The sequence below is a fragment of the Rhineura floridana genome, chromosome 10 (assembly GCF_030035675.1).
Source record: "Rhineura floridana isolate rRhiFlo1 chromosome 10, rRhiFlo1.hap2, whole genome shotgun sequence".
In the NCBI taxonomy this organism is placed as follows: Eukaryota; Metazoa; Chordata; class Lepidosauria; order Squamata; family Rhineuridae; genus Rhineura; species Rhineura floridana.
Window position 1 is genome coordinate 21,195,711 of NC_084489.1, and position 23,087 is coordinate 21,218,797.

At 43.2% G+C, this 23,087-nt stretch overlaps 1 protein-coding gene across 4 annotated transcripts in view; it reads left to right on the plus strand.

The window, feature by feature from the left end:
* LARS2 (leucyl-tRNA synthetase 2, mitochondrial) overlaps positions 1-23,087 on the plus strand; it is a 100,496-nt gene that overhangs the window by 28,068 nt on the left and 49,341 nt on the right. For 3 of the 4 annotated variants that reach the window (XM_061586995.1, XM_061586992.1, XM_061586993.1), the window contains exons 7-9: positions 1,126-1,269; positions 20,812-20,919; positions 21,356-21,515. In XM_061586995.1, coding sequence (XP_061442979.1) covers positions 1,126-1,269; positions 20,812-20,919; positions 21,356-21,515 — 412 coding nt within the window. The remainder of the gene's footprint in view (positions 1-1,125; positions 1,270-20,811; positions 20,920-21,355; positions 21,516-23,087) is intronic. The other variant, XM_061586994.1, reaches the window with a different exon arrangement.

Sequence of the window (23,087 nt, forward strand, 5' to 3'; positions counted from 1 at the left end):
AAATGTACTGCAAGTGGGTTTTTTATAATGTGTAAGTTTTAATTTCCCTTGGATGGAGGAGGATAAGGAAAGTGTGATACAGGAGAGATAAAAGGAGCTTAGTTCTCCTATGAAGAATTCTCATTATTTTGTATTAATGTGGATTTGGTTTAATTTATATTGTTATCTGTCAGGAATCGGATAATGCACAAAAGGTTGTGTGTTGTAGAGCAGCAGTAAGATATCTTTCTTGCAGTTGTAATGTATTAAATTGAAGTGGCTTGAACACTGAGGGCATTAATGTAGGATAAATATGGCTCTCATCACTTATTTGTTGTCAGATATGTCGGTATAATACAACTCAAGCCACCAAATCATTTCTACATGGCTTACCTTCTTTACTTCAAGGGTCTAATGCTGCTTTGTATTTGTGTGACTAACTGTATATCTTCCTCGAAAGAATATAAGAGGTATGCCACCTCTTAATATGACATTTCTATCATCATGGCACATGCTATAGCATCTTTATAATCAAGCTTCACTTCATTCATGGTGAACTACTTTTTTGAAATGGTACTGCATGGAGATGTAAAGCAGGGTTGGGGAACCTGTGGCCCTCCAGGTGATGACGACTTGAACTCTCATCATCCCTGACCATTGGACATGCTGTTTGGGGCTGATGGGAACTGTAGTCCAACAACATCTGGAAGGGCCACAGTTCCCCATCCCTGTTCTAAAAAAGGGGTGGGGGAGTCCAAAGTTCCACTTGCTGAGTGGAAGCCATTAGACATGCCTAAAGAAACTATTTAGATCTTGCCCCATACTTCTGCAAACTTCCTTAGTAGGATCAATTGGAATATGGCAATAATAATGCAGTATAAATGTTGATTTGGGTTCTATTATATTGAATATCTCAAAAGTTTTTATGAGAGATCTGCAAAAATAAATTTTGGCATATGCACTTCAGTGGACATTTTAAAAGGAGATCACTAGTTGAGTCTCTGATTGCAAGAAGTTTTCTAAAGTTGGCATATAGATTGGGAGTCCACAAAAAGTATACTTGTACTCAACAGCCCTCTAAGTACTTTCAGTGACATGCTTACTAGTTCCAGGATTCCTCTCTTTTGATTCTTTGTGTCTTTTTAGGCAATGGTTAACTGGGACCCTGTAGATCAGACTGTTCTCGCTAATGAACAGGTGGATGAAAATGGTTGTTCATGGCGTTCAGGAGCAAAAGTAGAAAAGAAATACCTCAAACAGTGGTTCATTAAAACATCTGCCTATTCAAAGGTGTGAGTATAAATGATTTTGGGGAGTGCGCCCTACCTTCAAAAGATCTTTCCAGATCGTTACCACGCTTGTAAGTTCTGATATCAATAATATCTATGTAGAATCATTTTGTCTTCCTGCTCTCTGAATAGGGCAAGTGCGATTATATCTAAGATGCCATTATTATACAGCCACAAGAGTGGCTGTATACTCTAGCCAGCATGGATTTTTCGCATTCTGCAAAGTTAAATTGAAAATACCCCCCATGCCATATCGCTGCTTCCATAAGCTCGTTTCAATCAGCCCAAATAACAGAGACAAGACGTGCTGTGCTGATCTTGTTTTATTGTTGAGGAAGCAGCAATATTAAGACAGTTGATATAGTTCAGATAGTCACTTTAAATATGCATGATTTACTTTGCAATTTTAGTGAAGTTTTCTATAGTCAATAATTTTCTTTTGCTTCTGTTTCTGTGAATATGTGAAGTACAGCAACACTTTGCATAGTTTACACTAAAAAAACTCCAAAAACAATTGTGAAATAATGGCACTGACTATTCTGCAGAATAATTTCTAGTGGACATGAGGAGTGTCTCAGTTTGCACAAGATAAAACAGTGGGAGATGAAATATATTCTAGCAAAATTCTAGGTGTGCTCTATGTTTTTAATTGACCAAACCCATCTTTCCTTAAGTGGAGTGGTTTAAACATAGCAGGCTGAACACATGCATCTTGGGCAGGCCAAGTTTGTTTTTTCCAACAGCTAGAGTCATTGCTTAAGTCGCAACATATTGTAATCAGTCTGATTTTACATCAAAGTGCAGTTTCAGATTCAACTGTTAATGCACCCAAAATAGGAATAGAACATAACCTCCAGCCACAAAAGGCTGTCTTCACCATCGTATGATATTGACCAAAAAAAGGCTTTGAAATTAATAAAAATAAATTTGAGACAGATTTCTAGGATGAATGATGAGAGAAATAGAATATTTTAGGTTAGATTCTCTGTAGAAGCGGTAGTAACACAGGAAAGAAGCAAAGTAAGAACAACACCAACCAACATACAAAAATGTAAATCTCCATCTTTGGGTATGGCAGGTATTGCCACCACTCACCATATGCTCAGAGGCACATGTTACCAAATTCTTCCAAGCTACATAGAAGGTGGTTTGGACTGTAAAAGACCAAACCAAATTGTGTTTGCATTTTGACCAATTTGTAGGGCAGTACAATATCTTAGAGAGGAGGTCAGGTCTCCTGCATTCGCTGTAGCTGCCCAATTTCCTTGCTTTTTAAGGTTTGATAGAAATATCTGTTGGCTATAGGTACGTTCTTAAACTGCAAGGTTTTTTGCCTATTAGTGAATAACCTTGTGGATAGATAATTGCATCATTATACAGTAAGGCCCCGCTAATACGGCGTGTTAGGGACCAGGCCCCCGCTGTAAAGCGGAAATCGCCATAAAATGACGTCAAAATGGCGCGCGATGGAAAAAACCCACCATATTAGTGGAACAAGCGCTGTAAGAGCGGGGCCTTTTCCTGATTGAAAACCGCTGCATGAACGAAGTGCCGTAAAGCGGGGCCCTACTGTAATAAGATTATAGCACCATTTAGGTTTGGCCTATTTCACCTTTAAAGAGTGTCTTCTGATGTAAATGTGTTAAACTGACAGGTCATGCTAACATAACTTTTAGTATAATCTGACCTTTTTTACAGCTTTGTTATATTTGGACAAAAGCACATTTCTATGTGTGAAGAAGAGAAACTGAATATGTGTCGGGTACATGAACATTTTTAGAACCATTTTTCTTTGCAATACTTGCTTTTTATCTCTCCTCCCCCCCTCATGTGACAAATTGGGAAGATTACTTGACTTGTAAAACTGCAGATCTAATGTTTTAAAAATGTTGTGGAGTAAGAATTCTTGAGCAAGTACTATAAGCTTTGTCAACATTTCACAAGTTTACTTCCTTGCATTGCCTCTTCCATACTTTCTACAGTGAATTCAACAGTTACAATATGGCAAATTTTGTCAATATAAGAGCCATGGGCGGTATACATTTAGCTCTTTTCTCTGAAAAACCTAGGGTAGTGTCTAAGACTTGCCCCTGCCATGAATTCACTAGATGTGAAGCACTTTGAACACTTGAAAATGCTATGCAAATTTTGTTGCAAATAGCATGATGCTACATGTAGCGCAAGCGAAACCTTTAGCAAGTTGTGTACAGCCCTCAGAGCTTGCATCACCTTTGTGTAAAGCAGGAAATTCAGCTCAATCATGTGTGCATATTTGTCTGTTCTGGATCTACACCTTCTCTTTACTGTTAATTTCCTTTCTGTTAGGTTTTTCTAAAGCCACATAAGTTATGACCACGCAGTTGTACTAACTGTCAAAGATCCATCCCCCTGGGGTTCCTTACCCTCAGTACTCCAAGGGGGTTCTTTGCTTCTGAGAATGGTCCCCACCCCACTGGGTTCCCACTTCTCAGGCACACTCCTCCCTTTCCATGGAAGTAATTGTCCCTGGTATTCACTGCCACCACCCTTCTTTCTAAATTCTTCCCCTGAGTGAAGGGACCTCAGAGTACTATGTGATTTTAGAGGGACTTACCCTCACTAATCAATCCGTAGCGTTCAGCCTTCCAGCACTAGATTTAGAATCCTTAGTTCCAAGCCAATACACCTTTTATACAAAGATTGTTTATTTAAGAGTAGATACGTTGGTATATACAAAAGGGAGAAATAGTAGTTTGATTTCTTAAAGCTAATCACCCTCAGGCGGGCTACACATGGTCATTGGCATAACAAAAGGAGAGATGTTCAATACAGACACGAAACAAAAGAAAGACTTATCCTAACTAAGATCCTATACTTACATGGAACAAGAGGGAACTCTTTGAAAGAACTCTTTGAAAGAACCTTCATATTTATGGGTTTCTTTTCCTCAACAAGGAGGGGGGACAGTAAATAGCCATATCCCGCCCCTGCTGGGGATCCCTTTCTTTGAAAATTGAGAGAGCAAGACAGCATCATCCAGGTGTTCCGATCTACAACATCCCCTCTTCCTGACTTTTAATCCCAGGAAGCTGATAAGGGGCAACACCTAAGCATCAGTTGCATTTCCTTGCAAGGTTGTAAATTGCCTGTCTGACACTGAGCTTCGGATCTTCCCCAGTAGGGAATCTTGAGGCCACAGGTTCCCAGAATTCTCTCTGGTTGCCTCACTTCAGCTTGACCAAAGTTAGCTATTCTTGACACTAACTACCTGCAATTATTACTGGATTTGAGTATTTTTAAATTCTTTTCTGTTTTTTTAAAAATCAAATATTAATTATGTATTTTAAGACCATAATTAATTTGTTTCCATAGTTACATGAACAGTGTCTATAGAATCTTCAAAAAGCTTCCCATTTAGTTTTGGTAGTTTCTGTTTAATTCTGTTGTGTTGAAAATACTCCTGTGTTGTGTTGAAATCTAAGGGTGGCTTATTTTCTTGTAAAATCTATAGGAGTTCTAAGGACAGCCTCTTTTCCACATACACACACCAGTTCATATTTCTCTCTAGCCCTAATTTGTACAAGGTTGAGTGAGACATCCTTCATTACTTGTCTCTGCTAGTAGTACACTTATCAGAAAGTTGTAATAGACAGACTGAGTGACTCTGCATTAGCAAATTCCCTGTAGGTTGGGGATGGGAGACTTTCTTTTTGTTGAGGGCTGCATTCTTGTGGTGGGCAGAGACAGAGTCAAAAGTAGGTGCACCATGCCATTCTCTCTCTCCCCCCCCCATTACCTCACCTTGCCACTTGCATGAAATCAGGCCAGGTATAGACCACTAATTCAGCTAACAAATAGGATAGGACTTCAGTAAACAGTTTCTAGAAGAGAAAGGCATATTGTACAAAGCCATATTGTGCACATAAAGGTAGTCGTGTACTCAGTATCATGCCCCGCTGGAGCATAGTGTGAGGAATTTTCTTTCATAGGCCTTCCATTAATGGTGCCGCTGATTCAGTTAGCCTAGTATTAGCACCTTCGGGGTTAGCAATAAGGAAATTTGCACCTACAAAGCATGAAAAGAAAAGAAGATGGTCGAGTTTAAATCTGCAGCAGCTTTATTCTGATAGAGAGAACCAAGATGTGAATGAACATCAAAGTATGGGACGCTAATGGAAAAGATCTAATTCTTTAAGAGCCCTTCCAGATTACGATTTTACACTGCAATAAATGATGTCGGCCAGTAATTCCCATACTTCATGCTCCACTATAAGTACTACTCTGCTGCAAGAAATTAATTTTTAAAAATGCATTATGAAAAATAACCTGCATCCCTTTTGTTGGTAGGATAAGGGGGGAAAGTTAAACATTCAAGCAATTTTGATTCTTCAGACTGAAATCAAAGTAATTTTCTAGATTCTGCTGATCATTAGTAAATTATTAAAAATAATGAAGTGTTTGAAAAATGTTATAAGAATAAGATTAATTTGCCCAGTAATCTTCATCTGAGTTGTTACTGTCTAAAAGTAATGAACACAATAGAGTTTAAATACCACAACCGGCAGTTGTAGACATGCTGGTGGGAAACCCACGGATTAAATGAACAGTGGTATGCCGGTTAATGGCTTTATCTCTTTATTTAGAGGTTAATATGAGATTGTAGAATTACAACTATAACTCTGTTTTCCATAGGAGGAATGCCATCATGCTGGATTATAGCTCGTCCTATCGTCCAAAGGCAAGAATGTTTCTGAAGTCAAGACTAGGGCATCAGGCCCCTCCCACTCTCCAGTTCATTCTTGCCTTTTGTCCCTGCAAGATCTTTAGCTAGTGACTAGATAAGTTTTTTCTCTTTGTGTGATAAAGGGTGGAGTTTTGTGTACGTTGTTTCGTCTCGTTCCTTCCCTTTGTCTCATCCCTTACCACGGTTTGTGTGTTGTATGTCAATTTGCTTGTCAATTTCTCGTTTTCCCGGGGGTGTGTTTTTTACTCTCAAACTACAGAGACCGCGGCTGCGGTCTCTTTCCTCAACGGGGCCAGGCGCTGCGGCGGCAGCCTCCGCCCCCCCTTTTTTGTTCTACCGATCCTCCTTTTGTGCCCTGACGATTAGGAGCCTGCGGCTGCGGCTTCTTTCGTACTTTATTTTCTCCGGTCCTTTTGCCATTTCCCCTTGTGCCTTGACGATCGGGAGCCTGCGGCTGCGGCTCCCTTCGTCGTTCATTTTTACGGGCAGCGCTTCATTCGCCCGTCAGGAGCCGATGTCTGCGGCTCTTTGCCTTCCCCTTTTTTAGCGACTTCTCTTGTTTGGGCTGCCTTGTCTCTCTCGATCATCTGCGGCGCTTGGTTCCTCGCGGAGTCAGTCCCTTCAGCCCGCGGCTGCGGCTTGCCTGTTGGCCGATTCTCTTCGGCTTCAGGAAGTCCGCTAGCTGTCCTGCCTCCTTCACGAAGTCTTTTTCCAGGCTAATTTTTTCAGCCGCGATTACCTTCTTAGTCCCGCGGCTGTATTTCTACCGTGGGCGGTTCCATTTTTACAGTTAAAAATTTTTCCCACCTTGCTCATTTCTTCATACAACGGTTGTTGCTGGGCAAAGTATCCGTCATTTTTGTTCGAATTTTCCCGCTCTTTTTACGGGCGCCATTTTAGTGGCCGTTTTTTTCCGTCCCTTTTGAGAACCCACTAGTATTACAAAAGGGGATTTTTTCCTTCACGGGTTGGGGTTTGCAGAGCCCAGGTTCTTGTCAGCTCCCTCTGTGTGATCTGCTCCCTGTTTATGTGCTGCAGATAGGATTTTTACCTCTACATAAGTTCCTTTACCAACCCCATCTCTGAGGCTGACCCTGGCAACCACTGGGTTACTGTGGCTTTCTACAATCACTGCAACTACTGTGCACATGTGACTTTTCATCAAATTTACTAATACTGCCATAACAGTGCACCAGGCCACCTGTTAGTGCGCAAGACTATTGAAAATATACAAAGCTATTTGGACTGTACTGTGCAAGTTGTGCAATATCACCTTTCCTCCAAGTGTACATTCTGCCCCATCGTGACAGTGTACCTACCATCAGCCAGTGCATTCTGCCCCAGTCGTGTGCCGTGTACTGTGCATGTTCTAAGACTGTTCATAGCGTACATTCTGCCCCATCGTGGCAGTGTACTTTGCCATCTGCCAGTGCATTCTGCCCCAGTCGTGTGCCGTGTACTGTGCCTGCCCGGGTCTGTGCATTCTGCCCCAGTCGTGTGCCGTGTACAGCTACCCTTATTATCTATATGATGGCAGAACAGCCAGAGACAACCCAGGCAACCAAGCCGATACAACAGCCTGTGACAAACCAGATGACCAAGCCTAAACCTCCTAAGGCGGTCAAACATAAGCACTCTAAAGCGGTTGCCAAAACCAAACATCTTAGCCACAGCACAATCAAGCGGCCCCGCTATGTCTCTGTTCCAGTGCCAGAGGACTCAAATCATGCACAGTTAACTACTCTCTTTCATTCTCCTGCGGCTTCCTCTGATGAGGAGGACTTTCCTGGATTTCCTGTACAGCCAATGTCCAGCCAACCCAGAGCTTGCTCTTCTTCACTACCTGTGGGGCCGTCTACAGTTCCGCCTATCCAAGAGCAACCATCTACATCTCCGGGACTACAGCTTTCCCACGAGTTCATTACACAACTTCAGGGCATGCTGTCCTTTTTTACTCAGAGTCAATCATCTTCACAACCTCCCGCTATCCCTCAACACAGCGGGGTTCAAAGTGTACACAGTGAGACAAACCCATCAGGTTCTCCAGACCCATTTGACGTTACCAGGGGCAGGTTCGTTGATGACGCCTCTTTTGATGCAGAGTCCGCATTCGCGCTGCAAGACCAAGGGGCCGAGTGGAGTGACCATTCGGAACCAGAGCCAGAAACCTCCTATCGCCTCTTCGACTCTTCAGATTACCAGCCCCTGGCGCGCAGAGTCTTGAACGCCCTTGGTCTTCAATCCACTCCAACTGCAGCTTCCACTCCCGCTTTAAAAGGGGCCAGGGTCTTGAAATCCCCTACGCCAGCTGAAAACTTCCTCCCTGTCCCAGACCCCATCGCTAAACTGGCCAAGGACGAATGGTCCCACCCCTTACAGGCACGCCGATTTAATAACATTGCGGACAGACTTTATCCTTTGGCCCCGGACTTTTCTACCAGACTGGCTGTCCCTAACATCGACGAGCCTATTTCCAGTTTAGTTTCCAGGTCCCTCTTGCCGAGGGAAGGGGACTCTCATCTAAAGGATGCCACTGAACGGAGACTGGACTTTGCTTTACGCAAGACCCATGAGGCCATCACCTTTTCCATGCGTGCATCCACATCTGCCTCTATTTTCACCAGGGCAGCGATGATGTGGTTAGACGACCTCATCGAGGACCACAATCCAGATCCTGCCTCCCTGCGCAGATCGCTACTAAAACTGCGTAAAACAGCTGCTTTCGTGGCCGACGCCACCTTGGACGTGAATCAACTAGCAGCACGCGCCCTGGCGGCTCAGATCGTTGCCAGACGGACCCTCTGGCTTCATCACTGGCAGGCTGACTCTACTGCCAGAGTTAATCTTTCACGAGCACCTTATGCAGGCTCATTACTTTTCGGGGAAGAGGCATTAAGGGCAGTGCTTGTCGACCCTAAGGACACTCGAAAGCCTGTCTTGGCCACCGTCAAAAACATCAAGCGCAGACCCTTTAGGCGTTTCACTTCATATCGCATGTCTCAGCCCTTTCGGGGAACCCGGCCCGGGGGACGAGGCCGTGACTTCCCAGCATTTGACTTCCGCTCCACCAGAGGAGGCTGGAATAGACGTTTCCCCAGTAGAGGTCAGTACCAGGGCTGCAGAGGCTACTCAACGTCCTCATACAGGGGAGGGTCTCGCCAACGCAGACAATACTAAGGCAATACCAGTTGGGGGCAGATTGATTCTATTTGCCGAACTTTGGCTACCTCTGACTCAGGTCCCATGGATCAGAGACCTCTTTTGTTATGGATATGCAATTGAGTTTTGGGCAATACCTCCAAACAATTTTCATCCTTCCCCTTGTCCCAGGGCACTAGACAGGCGCTGCATCATGCAGACTGCGATACAGCACCTTTTGGACATAGAGGCGATAGAGCCAGTCCCCAATGCAGAGAGGTCGGAAGGGGTGTACTCCCTCCTATTTGCTGTGCCCAAACGAGATCTCTCATGGAGGGCGGTTTTGAACCTCAAGTTCATTAACCGTTTCGTAAAGTATCGCAGGTTCAAAATGGAATCCCTCTACTCCATTAAAGACAGCCTGCAAGAAGGTGACTTCCTTGTCTCTATCGACCTAAAGGAAGCGTATCTCCATGTCCCTATTTGTACAGCCCACAGGAAATTCCTTCGTTTTGCCTTTGGCTCCCAGCACTTCCAATATCGAGCAATGCCATTCGGACTCTCGTCTGCCCCGAGAGTATTTACCAAGGTGCTACTTACCCTAGTGGCTTACCTCAGGCTTCAAGGGGTCCATATCTACCCCTATCTGGACGATCTCCTAATACGCGCAAGGTCTAGGGAGCTTACTCATCGTCATCTAACACTCACGCTCCATATCTTACCGGCCCACGGCTGGCTAGTCAACTTCGACAAAAGCCATCTACAACCAACCCAACGCCTGCAGCATCTAGGGGCAATGTTAGACACACTGCAAGCGACTGTATTCCTGTCCCCAGATCGCATCACCGCTATCACAGACATCGCAAGGTCTCTGATGCACAAATCTTCTGCAGATGTCATGCTTCTAGCCAGGGCTCTCGGAATGTTGGTATCCACCATCCATATTGTGCCATGGGCTCGGGCACATACGTGCCAGCTACAGTGGGCCCTGTTGCCATTCCAACACGACATTGCCAACTCAAACCATCGAGCAATCCCCCTGAGTCCCACACTGCGCTTGTCTTTCCGCTGGTGGACAAGGGTACAACATCTCACCCAAGGCACTCCGTTCAGAGAACCCCACCGGACTGTCATTACCACCGATGCCAGTCTCCTGGGTTGGGGAGCCCACTGCAACTCCCAGTTCGTTCAGGGAGTTTGGAACACAGCAGAACAAACTCAAAACATCAACTGGCTGGAACTAAAGGCTGTCCACTTAGTTCTGCTTCATTTTCAGTTTCTCTTCCACTTGGACCATGTCCTCGTTCGAACGGACAACACGTGTGCCAAATCTCATTTAAACAGACAGGGAGGCACCAGGTCCAGACCTCTACAGAGCCTAGCTTCCATCATATTCGACTGGGCAGAACAACATCTGCAATCCCTCAAAGCAGAACATCTCAGAGGAATTTGGAATTTCACAGCAGACTGGCTCAGCAGACAACAAGTCTTTCCGGGAGAATGGAAACTTCATCTGACTGTGTTCCATCTTCTCCAGCGTCGATTCGGCCCCTTCTCAGTCGACCTCTTTGCTTCCAGTCGCAATTGCCAGCTACCCAGGTACTTCGCTCGATACCTGGACATGACGGCGGAAGCGGTGGATGCTCTGTCATTGCCGTGGCCGGAGGGACTATTATACGCCTTCCCTCCAATACCACTATTAGCCAAAACCTTGCAGAAGGTACGTCGCGAGAGGGCACAGCTGGTTCTGATAGCACCATATTGGCCCCGTCGACTGTGGTTCTCGGATCTCCTGGCACTGTCGGTGATGGATCCCTGGCCACTCCCAGTCAGGCCAGATCTCTTATCACAAGGCCCAGTATGGCATCAGGACCCCAAGTGGCTCAACCTAACAGCGTGGCATTTGAACGGGGACATTTGAGATCGGCCGGCCTGTCAGACGCTGTTATTGACATTATTTTGGCCTCGAGAAGACCATCCACCACTCGTATATATCAGTATACTTGGGTAGCATTCTCCAGGTGGTGTCAGTCTCAACACATCGATCCTTCCAAGGCTACAGTACAACAAGTGCTGCTATATCTTCATAGGGGCCTCATGTTGGGACTTAGACCCAACACATTACGTCGACATGCGTCCACCCTGTCGTCCATTCTTTCAGTATCTTCCACTGACGCCCCTATTGCCTCACATCCATTTATCAAACGCTTCCTTAGAGGCACTGCTCTACACTCGCCGGCTGTAGCTCACCGTTTTCCATCATGGAGTTTGTCAAAGGTTCTACAGGCCTTACAACGTCCTCCGTTTGAGCCACTCAGGACTGTGCCTTTACGTCTGTTGTCTTTCAAGGTCCTGTTCCTGATTGCGATTACATCGGCGAGAAGAGTCTCGGAACTGGGCGCATTGTCTTCTGCTCGCCACCTCTGTGTCTTTCACAAGGATTCTGTTGTGCTGAAAACTGATCCTTCATTCTGTCCCAAGGTCAATTCAGTTTTCCATTGCAACCAGGACATTGTTCTACCTTCATTTTGTCCGAATCCTACTCATCCGCTCGAGAAGGCTTGGCATTCGTTGGATGTTCGGAGGGCTCTCAAGACCTACCTGTCCAGGACCCAGGATATACGACAGACTGAGTCTTTGTTTGTATCCTTTCATCCAAGGTCTATGGGGCATAAAGTAGCTAATTCCACCTTATCCCGCTGGTTGCGTGCATGTATTACCTTAGCCTATGAGTCCCTTAAGATTCCAGTTCCGCCTAGTATAACAGCTCATTCCACTAGATCAGCAGCCACTTCGGCTGCTTTTGCTACTAACGCTCCTGTTGCCGATATTTGTAGAGCTGCTGTTTGGTCTACTCCACACTCGTTCATAAGGCATTATAAAATAGATCGTTATGCCTCTGCCGATGCCTCATTTGGCAGACGAGTTTTGCAACAGGTTCTTAATGACGACTAGTATGTGGGTGGTCCCTCCCGGTTATGGGCTGCTTTGGTACATCCAGCATGATGGCATTCCTCCTATGGAAAATGGACCATTGGTCTCACCTGAAGGGTGATTTTCATAGGAGAATGCCATCATGACCCTCCCAGTTGGAGGATAACTACATAATTTTTGGGATGGTTTATATATTACAGTTCGTCATTATATTATATTATATTACATTAAATTTTAATTCTCTAGTGAAGTCAAGACTTCTATTACTGTTTTCGCTAGGTTAGAGTCAGATATTATTAATGTTACTATTATTATGTTATGTTCTTGCTGCTAGGCCCGTTGGCCTTTTTTCCTGCATGTTTAGATATATCTCTTTGGACTCGCTGCGAATGAACTGGAGAGTGGGAGGGGCCTGATGCCCTAGTCTTGACTTCAGAAACATTCTTGCCTTTGGACGATAGGACGAGCTATAATCCAGCATGATGGCATTCTCCTATGAAAATCACCCTTCAGGTGAGACCAGTGGTCCATTTTCTGTAAATTATGCACTTCATTCTTCTTAAAAATTCAAAGGAGAACTTTTTCAGAAAGAATCAGCATGTAGTCCAGGAAAGTCTCTTTCATTTCTATTGAACGTAGTTTACTATTTTTATTTGTCTTACAACAGCCCTGTGAGGGAGGTTTAGTGGGAGATAGTTGACGTCCTAAAGTCCTTTTTGAGCTTCATGGCCAGGGGCCCACAAACCTTCTGACTCTGACAGTGAGGTGCTGTTTGTGGCCGTCATCAAACATGCCCCTCCTCCGACCTCGCTAGCATACACAAAGGATTCAAGGTAGGGTGTTCAGATTCCACTGAACTTTGTACTCAAGAGCTGCTTCCAAAGCAAGGTGACTGCTGCATACTTAAGAGAAAGCAGGGCTTTCTGGTATCTGATTTTGAGCTGAGCTTTGAAGGCGCTCAGTAAGTCATCTCATTGCATCAGAATATCTCCAAAGCCTATTGTGAGATCAGAAATCAGAAACTACCCTATGTCTTCTATGTGTGGCAGAGGACTCAGAGGAGTAAAGGTGCTTATCTTTTCCGTGAGAGAGAACATGCACTCCCTTCTGCTTTTCTGCACTGTGCAGAGAATATCTCCCATAGGAAATAGTTTTGTTCATTTTTAAAATATTTGTTACCTACTCTTCATTGCAAAGCAATATTAGACCAGGGTATGTAAAACACACCCACACAAACATATGCATGTCTTATTACAATCGGAAAGCTAAAATGGTAACAACAGACTTGGTCATTTGTGCCTATTAAACTCCTGGGCTAAAAGATATGTCTTCAAATGGTTTCTTTAGCCAACACGGGTTGGAGCGAGCTATATTTCAGAGGGGATACCATACCACCTAGCAGCCTATCCAACCCGGTTACACCACTTAAGAACATAAGAAGAACCTGCTGGATCAGGCCAGTGGCCCATCTAGTCCAGCATCCTGTTCTCACAGTGGCCAACCAGGTGCCTGGGGGAAGCCCGCAAGCAGGACCCGAGTGCAAGAACACTCTCCCCTGCTGAGGCTCCCGGCAACTGGTTTTCAGAAGCATGCTGCCTCTGACTAGGGTGGCAGAGCACAGCCATCATGGCTAGTAGCCATTGATAGCCCTGTCCTCCATGAATTTGTCTAATCTTCTTTTAAAGCCATCCAAGTTGGTGGCCATTACTGCGTCTTGTGGGAGCAAATTCCATAGTTTAACTATGCGCTGAGTAAAGAAGTACTTCCTTTTGTCTGTCCTGAATCTTCCAACATTCAGTTTCTTTGAATGTCCACGAGTTCTAGTATTATGAGAGAGGGAGAAGAACTTTTCTCTATCCACTTTCTCAATGCCATGCATAATTTTATACGCTTCTACCATGTCTCCTTTCACCCGCCTTTTCTCTAAACTAAAAAGCCCCAAATGCTGCAACCATTCCTCGTAAGGGAGTCGCTCCATCCCCATGATCATTCTGGTTGCCCTCTTCTGAACCTTTTCCAACTCTATAATATCCTTTTTGAGATGAGGCGACCAGAACTGTACACAGTATTCCAAATGCGGCCGCACCATAGATTTATACAATGGCATTATGATATCAGCTGTTTTATTTTCAATACCTTTCCTAATTATCCCTAGCATGGAATTTGCCTTTTTCATAGCTGCCGTACACTGGGTCGACATTTTCATCGTGCTGTCCACTACAACCCCGAGGTCTCTCTCCTGGTCGGTCACCGCCAGTTCAGACCCCATGAGCGTATATGTGAAATGAAGATTTTTTGCTCCAATATGCATAATTTTACACTTGTTTCTATTGAATTGAATTTGCCATTTTTCCGCCCATTCACTCAATTTGGAGAGGTCTTTTTGGAGCTCTTCGCAATCCCTTTTTGTTTTAACAACCCTGAACAATTTAGTGTTGTCAGCAAACTTGGCCACTTCACTGCTCACTCCTAATTCTAGGTCATTAATGAACAAGTTGAAAAGTACAGGTCCCAATACCGATCCTTGAGGGACTCCACTTTCTACAGCCCTCCATTGGGAGAACTGTCCGTTTATTCCTACTCTCTGCTTTCTGCTTCTTAACCAATTCCTTATCCACAAGAGGACCTCTCCTCTTATTCCATGACTGCTAAGCTTCCTCAGAAGTCTTTGGTGAGGTACCTTGTCATACGCTTTTTGAAAGTCTAAGTACACTATGTCTGCTGGATCACCTCTATCTATATGCTTGTTGACACTCTCAAAGAATTCTAATAGGTTACTGGGACACGACTTTCCCTTGCAGAAGCCATGCTGGCTCTGCTTCAGCAAAGCTTGTTCTTCTATGTGCTTAGTTAATCTAGCTTTAATAATACTTTCTACCAGTTTGCAGCTTCTGGATCAACCTTAAGGGCCGCCTAAGAACTGGCTTAGTGAGGCTGCACAAATGTGCAGGTTCATGGCGAGGAGCTTGTAGTTACTTTGCTCCCCCCGAGTCCTTTTTGTTGCCATGCCAAGCTAAGTCAAGGTTTTGTTCAGGACGTCTAAATCGAAACTTGTGGTTAAGCTCTCTCCTCACTATCCACCAGCTGTAACCAAGATTTGTTCAGACAACACGCTAAGCCAAACTTTGGCTTAGCTCAGCACAGCACACCAGCAAAAAATGACCAGGGAGGAGCACAACAGCCGTGAACTCCTCTCTGGGAGCCTGCATATTTACTTGGTCAAGATATGGCTTAATGTGTCATACAAACCAGACCAGGGATTATTTCACAGTAAACCTGAGTTGGGATTGTGGTGTAAATCAATTAAAATTCATGTGTTCTTCAATAGACTGCCGCTCTGTTATCTTGTAGGATGGAAATCCATAGTCCTTCTGCAGTTGAATTGGGGCTCTGGGCTCTGTGATAGACTATGTAATATAGATTGTAGGTCAGGCTGCAGGTTGGTATTACAAATAATGTAAGGAAATTGTTTTCTTAGTTAGCAGACAGATTTAGCTTGTTACCTTCTTATAATTTTTTTTTTGTGTTAGATATGTTATGATGTTTGAAATAATCATTTCCCTGATATTCATGTTCTATTATTTGTTTTTCAACTTACAAAAGAACTATGTCTGATGTGTTTACTGTTAAGCTTTAAGCCTGTGTATATAATGTCATGGCTGTGTCATAAAAATCTTATTTTCAGACCAGGATACTGCCAGATTTTTTGCTTTGATAAAATTCCTTTTGTGTGTGTGTGTTAACTTGCTGATAAACAGTAGATTTTTGACTTGTCTTGCGTATACTGTTTAAGTGTGTTTATGTAGGCTCTGTTAATTTGAGCTGTTCACTTCTGGACAGTAATCTTTTTGTCTCTGCAACATCTCAGATCTGGTTTCAATCTAGGTCATCACTTTGCTGGGTATGCCCAGCTGTATAATTCCCTCATCTCTGTGTCTCTTAGCAACTGGTGCTGTTGACTGGCACTTCCAAACAATATCAAAATTTCCCCTTGTACTTCTGGATTCTTGCCTCCATAATGGATGCTCTTCTTTATAAAGTTAATTTTGGCCTGTACTTTTGCTGCCTCTTTTTATTTTCTGATAGATAATGCTGAATTGTAAATGTGATTCTTGCTTCTCCACTGGTAATGAAAATATGCTTGTGAGATCTGAAACGGTGGTAAAATTTCCCCCAACTTCTTCAACTGTTTTGTAGATGAAGATGTATAGATGAGTGCTTTAGGAAAATAGGAAGCTGCCTTATACTGAGTCAGAGCATTAATCCATCTAGCTCAGTATTGTCTACACTGACTGGCAGCAGCTCTCCAGGATTTCAGGCAAGAGCTTTTTCTCCAGCTCTTTGTTCCTCCATTGTGAGTTAACTGTTGCTTCCTTTTACTTTCTTAAAGTCTGTATTTGAATATACAAGGTTGCTGCCTTCACTGGCAGCAACCTGGTAGCCACAAGATCTACTTTAGCCTCAGAACAATTATTCTAGATTGTTTGCTGTTCTAAGAATATGTGTTATCTGTGCTGCCCAGCTAATCTCAAACTGACTTTTCTCACCTGCATCTCAACTGAATTGTCTTCTTCTTTAATATTATAAAACTGCTTTCTTGCTATCCTTCCTTGAGGCTGGAGTACTCTCTGTTTTGTTTCAACATTTAGTTTGTTGAAGAGAGAAATATGCTGCCTAATTTTTAATTTTGTCTTTTTTTTTGTGGTTCAATTCCAACATAATGACCCCAGTCAAATAAATCCTGAATTGCATGTCTGGTTACTGGACTGATGCCTGCACACTCCTTGCCTTCCCTCTTCTCATCATGCACCAAGCTTTGGTGAAGCTATCTTGGTTTCTTAAACCACAGCTTTCTTTGATATCGGAGCTGTGGTTTGAGGGTTCCCTCGAAACCAGGATCCTGGTTTCATTAACTGACTTGTATGGAGCTCTTAAACAACGGTTTCCTGGTTTGGATGTCCTGGGAAGCCAGGAAAGCTTTGCCAAAGTTGGGCACATGAGGACAGGGGAGAAGGAAAGTGGCAAAGAAGAGGTGTGTGGACACACTGTTACCAGGGCACTAAACATGATTTTTTGGGACCAGAATCATTAATGTGGCAAGTGCTACATTTTCCTTTCCTTTTATGTTGGATTGTATGGACAATAGGCTTTGCCTCCATTCTAGAGAAAGAGGTAGGTGCAATGTACATGTAGTTCCTGAAGGTGGGGATGCATCTCCTTTTTCTCCTAGAGGTGTTGTCCCATGAGGAACAGGTGCCTGTTACCTCTTTGGAATCCAGTACAAAAGTTGGCATGGCAAGAGACTTGTTTGTAGGGAACTCAGCTGTGTCTGCTATTGATTTTGTTTCCTTTGTCTTGCCTAGTTTGTTGCTGCTAGTGTGACAGCCAGCTAAATTAGGAAGCACAATTTGTCCCAGTGCTCTCTTTTCTCCCACCCGTTCCTCGGCTGTTCATAGTTCCAATGGTGTCATACACTGATACACCCACAGTAGGATCCCATATAATCCAGGCCCATAACACTGTGCTACATTTCAGTTTAACTTTCCTTCTAATATTGTAGTTATGAAGTATTTTGTGCGCAATAACCTCCATTCTGTAGTTTCTGACAACCTTTGGGGTGGTATGTAGGAAAAATCTTTCCTGATGTGCCTCATCTGGGCCCACTTCAGGTTTGTTACATTCATTTCCCAACACCCATACTTGCTTTTCTTGTAACTCCTTTGCACCAAAACAGCTTTATGGATCTGTTTGCAACACTGTTATGATGGAGAGCTCTGTTATAGGGAAGGGCAGTTGCTTGGTGGTAAAGCATTTGCTTTGCATGCAAAAGGTCCCAGGTTCAATCCCACACATCTCCAGGTAGGGCTAGTAATATCCCCTGTCTGAAATGGAAGAGCTGCTGCCAGTCAGTGTAGCCAGTACTGAGCTTTGATGGGCCAGTCGTCTGACTTGGTATAATGTAGCTTTTTCTAGGTAGAGCACCACAGAGTGTTTGGCATTATATTGGATTGCCCAAGATAAAGTAGGGATCTGTTTAAATGAAGTCATGTTATTTTGTAGATTTTAAAAAATATTCCACGCATATGCATATTTGTGCCTGTGCATAATATCTATTAAAGAAAAGGAGAATGGCATTATTTCTTCATTCTCTGACTGATTAAAGTTTGGCATTGTAGTTACTGGTCATCAAATTATTTACTGGAGCACTGTAGTCCCATCTCTCTCCCCTGACCCTCTCTTTTTTAAGAAAAACCAAAACAAATCTGTATGTTGTAAGCCTTGTGTTCCCATTTATGTTTTGAAGCACCATTTTAAACCATTCCTTGTCCTTTAAATAAATCGGTGTTTCCCAGCCTCAGAGTTGTCTGCTCGGATCTTCTGGCTTCTAAAGTCACCTGTTCACATGAAACCCTGGTATTGGTTATGGCTGCTCCTGCCTGTCCCCCCGATGATGTAGATTGCTCTGACATTTGTTGTTTTCACTTTTGAGTACAAATAATAATTTACTATTTCCTTTGCTCTTTTGGTCGATTATGTGAGTGCTGCTTATTGTTGATTTGCTTTTCAGGTGTGCTCATTTACACTGTAACCTTTAGCTACATTCTTCTTTCTCCCTTTGACTCATTTCCTTATTAAAACTCGACTCCTGATATTTTACTAGAATGTTATTTAGTAATTTGCATGGGTTTATTAATCTCTCACAAAGTACAATTTTCACTTCTTGTCTTTCCTCAAAATTGAATTGCCATTAAGTTAAACTTACTCCTGGTGCCCAACCTACCATTAGGTAGATAGGGGCAGACTTCTATTGGTGGCCAGCGTGGTGCTACCATTAAAAAAACAGACATTTTTAAAAGTCTAATTTTGATCGTTCTTTTAGCCCTATAGTACAGGGATAACTAATGTGGTGCCCTACAGATGTCACTGGACTATAGCTCCCATCAACCGCAGCCAGCACGCCCAATGATCATGGGTTAGGGGAGTTGTAGTCCAACAACATGTGGAGGGCACCATGTAGGCTACCCTTGCTATAATACATAATATGTATAATATTTCTATTTAAAATGCAGGGATATTTCTAAATTTACATCTCTACATTTAAATTAGCATATGCAGATTTTATTCAAATATTTTCCTCTTTTGACCTCATTTTATTGTTGCACTTCCTCTTATTTGGCCATTTGTTAAGTGGCCATTCTATTCAAAAGCCGTAAGTCCAATGTTACCATACTAATGTGTGGGGCTTGTTTGGAAAGCAATATAGAGTAAATGGATTAAAAATCAATTTCTGGGCTTGGCAAGTAAACTGCTTCAAGGAAAATGCAGGAGGAACTGGCCATTACCCTGGAAGTAGCTTTTGTGCCTCTCCCCTCCACCAAGCTAGAGGGATGTGTTGTTTCTTCATCCACAAGATCTAATTAATCATCATTTGAGGTCAGGAAAGTGTTTTCCTTCAGGACAGGTTTGTCAGTAATCCTGGTGAGGTGGGTCTGTTTTCCTCTACAGCGTAAGGCTCAGCTACTTTGGTCTGAGTCGTTGGGTGTTACCTGATTTTGGTCTAGATATATGTAGGTTAATCTGTAGTGGCACTGATATATAAAGAAACTATGTGTGTGAGAGAGAAATAGTGAGGTTCTTTTCACTTCTGGTGGTCTGTGACTCACCAGTATGGGGGTACAGCATTGTCTTGACAGCAGCTGTTTTTCCAGGAGGAAAACATGAAACAAGACATGTGGCATTGATAAGTAATATTTCTGTGATCTTGATATTTTAATGAGTTCTTGGAACACTAACAATTGTTTTATTTACATACTTTTTGCTGTGCTCCAATGTTTACAAAGCAACAAAGAAGGCCAATGTAATAATGAGCCAAAACACAAGGCCACAGTTAGGTTACAAAATATGCATAATGTTAAAAATAAATTATATTTGTATTCCTGAACCCATGGTAAAAATGTGTGCTACATCTATAGCTATACCACAACAGTTATAAAATACAAGGGAGAGTTCCATTTGTCTGCTGCATTCAGGGCTGGCCACAGGCACCAGCTGGTTATATACTCTGTGACCTTTGATCCACATGGAACTACTGTTGAGGGCCGCATTCCCCAGGGATAATCTGTCAGGGATCACATGCTGTCTGTGGGTGAGCCAGAACAAAAAGCGGATGGGCTCCCCCTTTTCTCCTCTTTCTTCCTGCCACCCCTTTTCCTTCTCCCAGTTTCTCCTTACCCAGTGGGTTGCTGGGGAATGGAGAGTTCACTCTTATCACAGATCTGAACTGGTTACTTGCAGAGGGCATTTGAAATTAGGCCAAGAGCCACATGAGACCCAGGATTGCAGGTAGCTGTATAGCAGAAGTGGGGAACCTTTGGCCCTCCTGGTATTGCTGAACTACAGTTCCCATTGTCCTTAGGCATTGGCCACGCTTGGTGAGGCTGATGGGAGTTGTTGTTCAGCAACATCTGGTTCCCCATACCTGCTGTATAGTATACCATGTCCTCTCTGCACATACTTGGCATCATAGATCTGGGGTAGAGAACAATTCTCTCTCCTTAAAAAAGGAAAGTAGGAGTGGGGGAATGTTCCTCGTTACTTCTTCAGTTGGAGGGAGTTGGGAGAGAGTGTTACTTACGTCCTCAGGTGGAGGACATATTTGTTTTGTGGGAAGGGGAAGCAGAGCCACATTTGGACAACCATCCTCCACCCAGGTTTGAATTCCTAAAATTTCCTCTGTTGTTGTTGCAGGCTATGCTTGATGGTTTGTCAGACCTCCCCAAGTGGTATGGAATAAAGGAAATGCAAGTAAATTGGTTAGGAGACTGCACTGGATGCCATTTTGAGTTTCTGTTAAAGGTGAGCCCTTTATTAGCAAGCACAGAAAATTGCAATGATAATCTCATAATAGATTACAGATGACTGAAACTGTTAAGAGAAAAATTAGAGAAGTTAGAGCTTACACATGAGGTGCGGGTGGAGTAGGCTGTCCCTTAAATCAGGGATGGGCACCTCTAGCCCATGGGCCACCTTTGGCCTCCATGGTCGTTTTCCTGCCCCACACCTGACAACACATGTGACATCAGGTGTGGTGCAGGTAGAGACATAGCTGGATTGGCTGTGCAACTGAGTTCCCCATGGTGTTCTCAGATGCAGACTATGGCCTTCAGAACAGAGTCTTATGTGTTTGTAGAATTCATAAACATAAGCAGGGGACTTTACAATATGACTGCAAGTGGAAATTGTGTGGTGTTCTGGAGGAAATTGCAGTAACCCTTTCCCTGTCTCTTGTCAGATTAATAATAAACCTACAGGAGAGACAATAACAGCCTATGCATATGTGCCTGAAGCCATATATGGTGCGTCCCATTTATACATCTTGCCTAGCCATCGACTGTTACATGGAAATAGTGGTTTAAAGGAAGTCTTCCAGAAGGAGTTTGTCCCAGACAAAGGTGCATTTTTCTGTTTTTACATGTTATTTTTATTTATTTTATTTATGTATTTATTTATTATTTTTATTTATTTTATTGATTCCATAAAGGAAGCCACAGACCTGAACTTACAAGATCTGAACAAGGTGGTTTATAACAGATGCTACTGGAGGTCGCTGATTTAAAGGGTCACCATAAGTCGTAATCGACTTGAAGACATATAACAACAATTTTTTCTTCTAGCAGTACTTGGTTTACTAAGGCAAACAGGTGTTTGTGTAGCTTAACGTTGTCAGACTTGAGCAAAATGGGCCAAAGCACAGGTCATTTTTCAAACACTGCAGCGTACTGGTGAAGAGATAGACCCAAATATATAGCCTGAATTACAGCAAATATATCAAGGCTGGTTACCTGAAGTCAAGGCATGAAGCTGGACATAAAAGAGTAGACAGGCTGGGGAGGCAAAGCAGGCATTTTACACTGGAGTCTCAATTTGAAGTTTCTTTGTTGAAGGAACTAGGTACCCAGATGCAGCAGGTACCACAATAGAAGCTTTTTTCCCTCACGCAAAAAAGAGACCTTGATTTCAGACTTGTGACACCCTACAGTGTACAACTACCTTCAGGAGAAGATTTGTGAACAGGAGAGCCAGTGTGTAGCAGCAGTGAAACTAGCAAATCTCATGCATGAAAATAGGATGGCTAGTATCGTAATGCCTTTATGTAAATCTTGGCTGCAACTGCATTTGAAATGCTATGCACAGTTCTGGTTGCCCCAACACGAAAAGCATATTGCAGGGGCAGACAAGGTGCAGAATGGGCAACCAGGAGGAATAGATTGGGGACGAACAGAAGTACTTCTTCATATAATGCATCATTAACTTATGGAATTCACTGCCACAGGATGAGGTGATGGCCATCAGCTTGGATGTGTTTTAAAAGGGATTTGCAAGCATTCATGAAAGATAAGTTTATCAGCAACTGTTAGCTAAACAGAGCCTCCATGTTCAGAGGCAGTATGCTCCTGAATACCAGTTGTTGGGGAGCAACAGCAGGAGAATGACCCTTGCTGTCATGCTCTGCTTTTGGGCTTACCAGAAGCATCTGGCTGGTCAGTCTGGGAAACAGGATGTTGGACAAGATGGAATTTCAGCTGTCTTGGTGTGATTCTTGGACCTTGCCTTGGAGGAGCTACAACGTTTCTATCTGTTAAATAGACAGATAAATAGTAAATGAGGGTATGCATGTGTTTAAATAACATGATCCATAGTAGTAGTAGTAGTAGTAGTAGTAGTAGTAGTAGTAGTAGTAGTAGTAGTAGTAGTAGTAGTAGTAATAATAATAATAAATTTTATTTGTTAGTCGCCTATCTGTCCGAATTAACGGACACTCTAGGCGACTTACAGCAAACATAATAAAATACAGTATACAATCAATGTAATGACTGGACAAGGGACTCTTGCTTGTGAGTAACTCCTATTAATGTGTATGTTTTGGATGGAAGGAAAGGCCACGCCCTGCTTCTGTACACTTGTTTTCTTTCTGTTTTCTTAAGCAAGGGGAAGAGGGTACAGGTGGATTTCATGTATGGTTT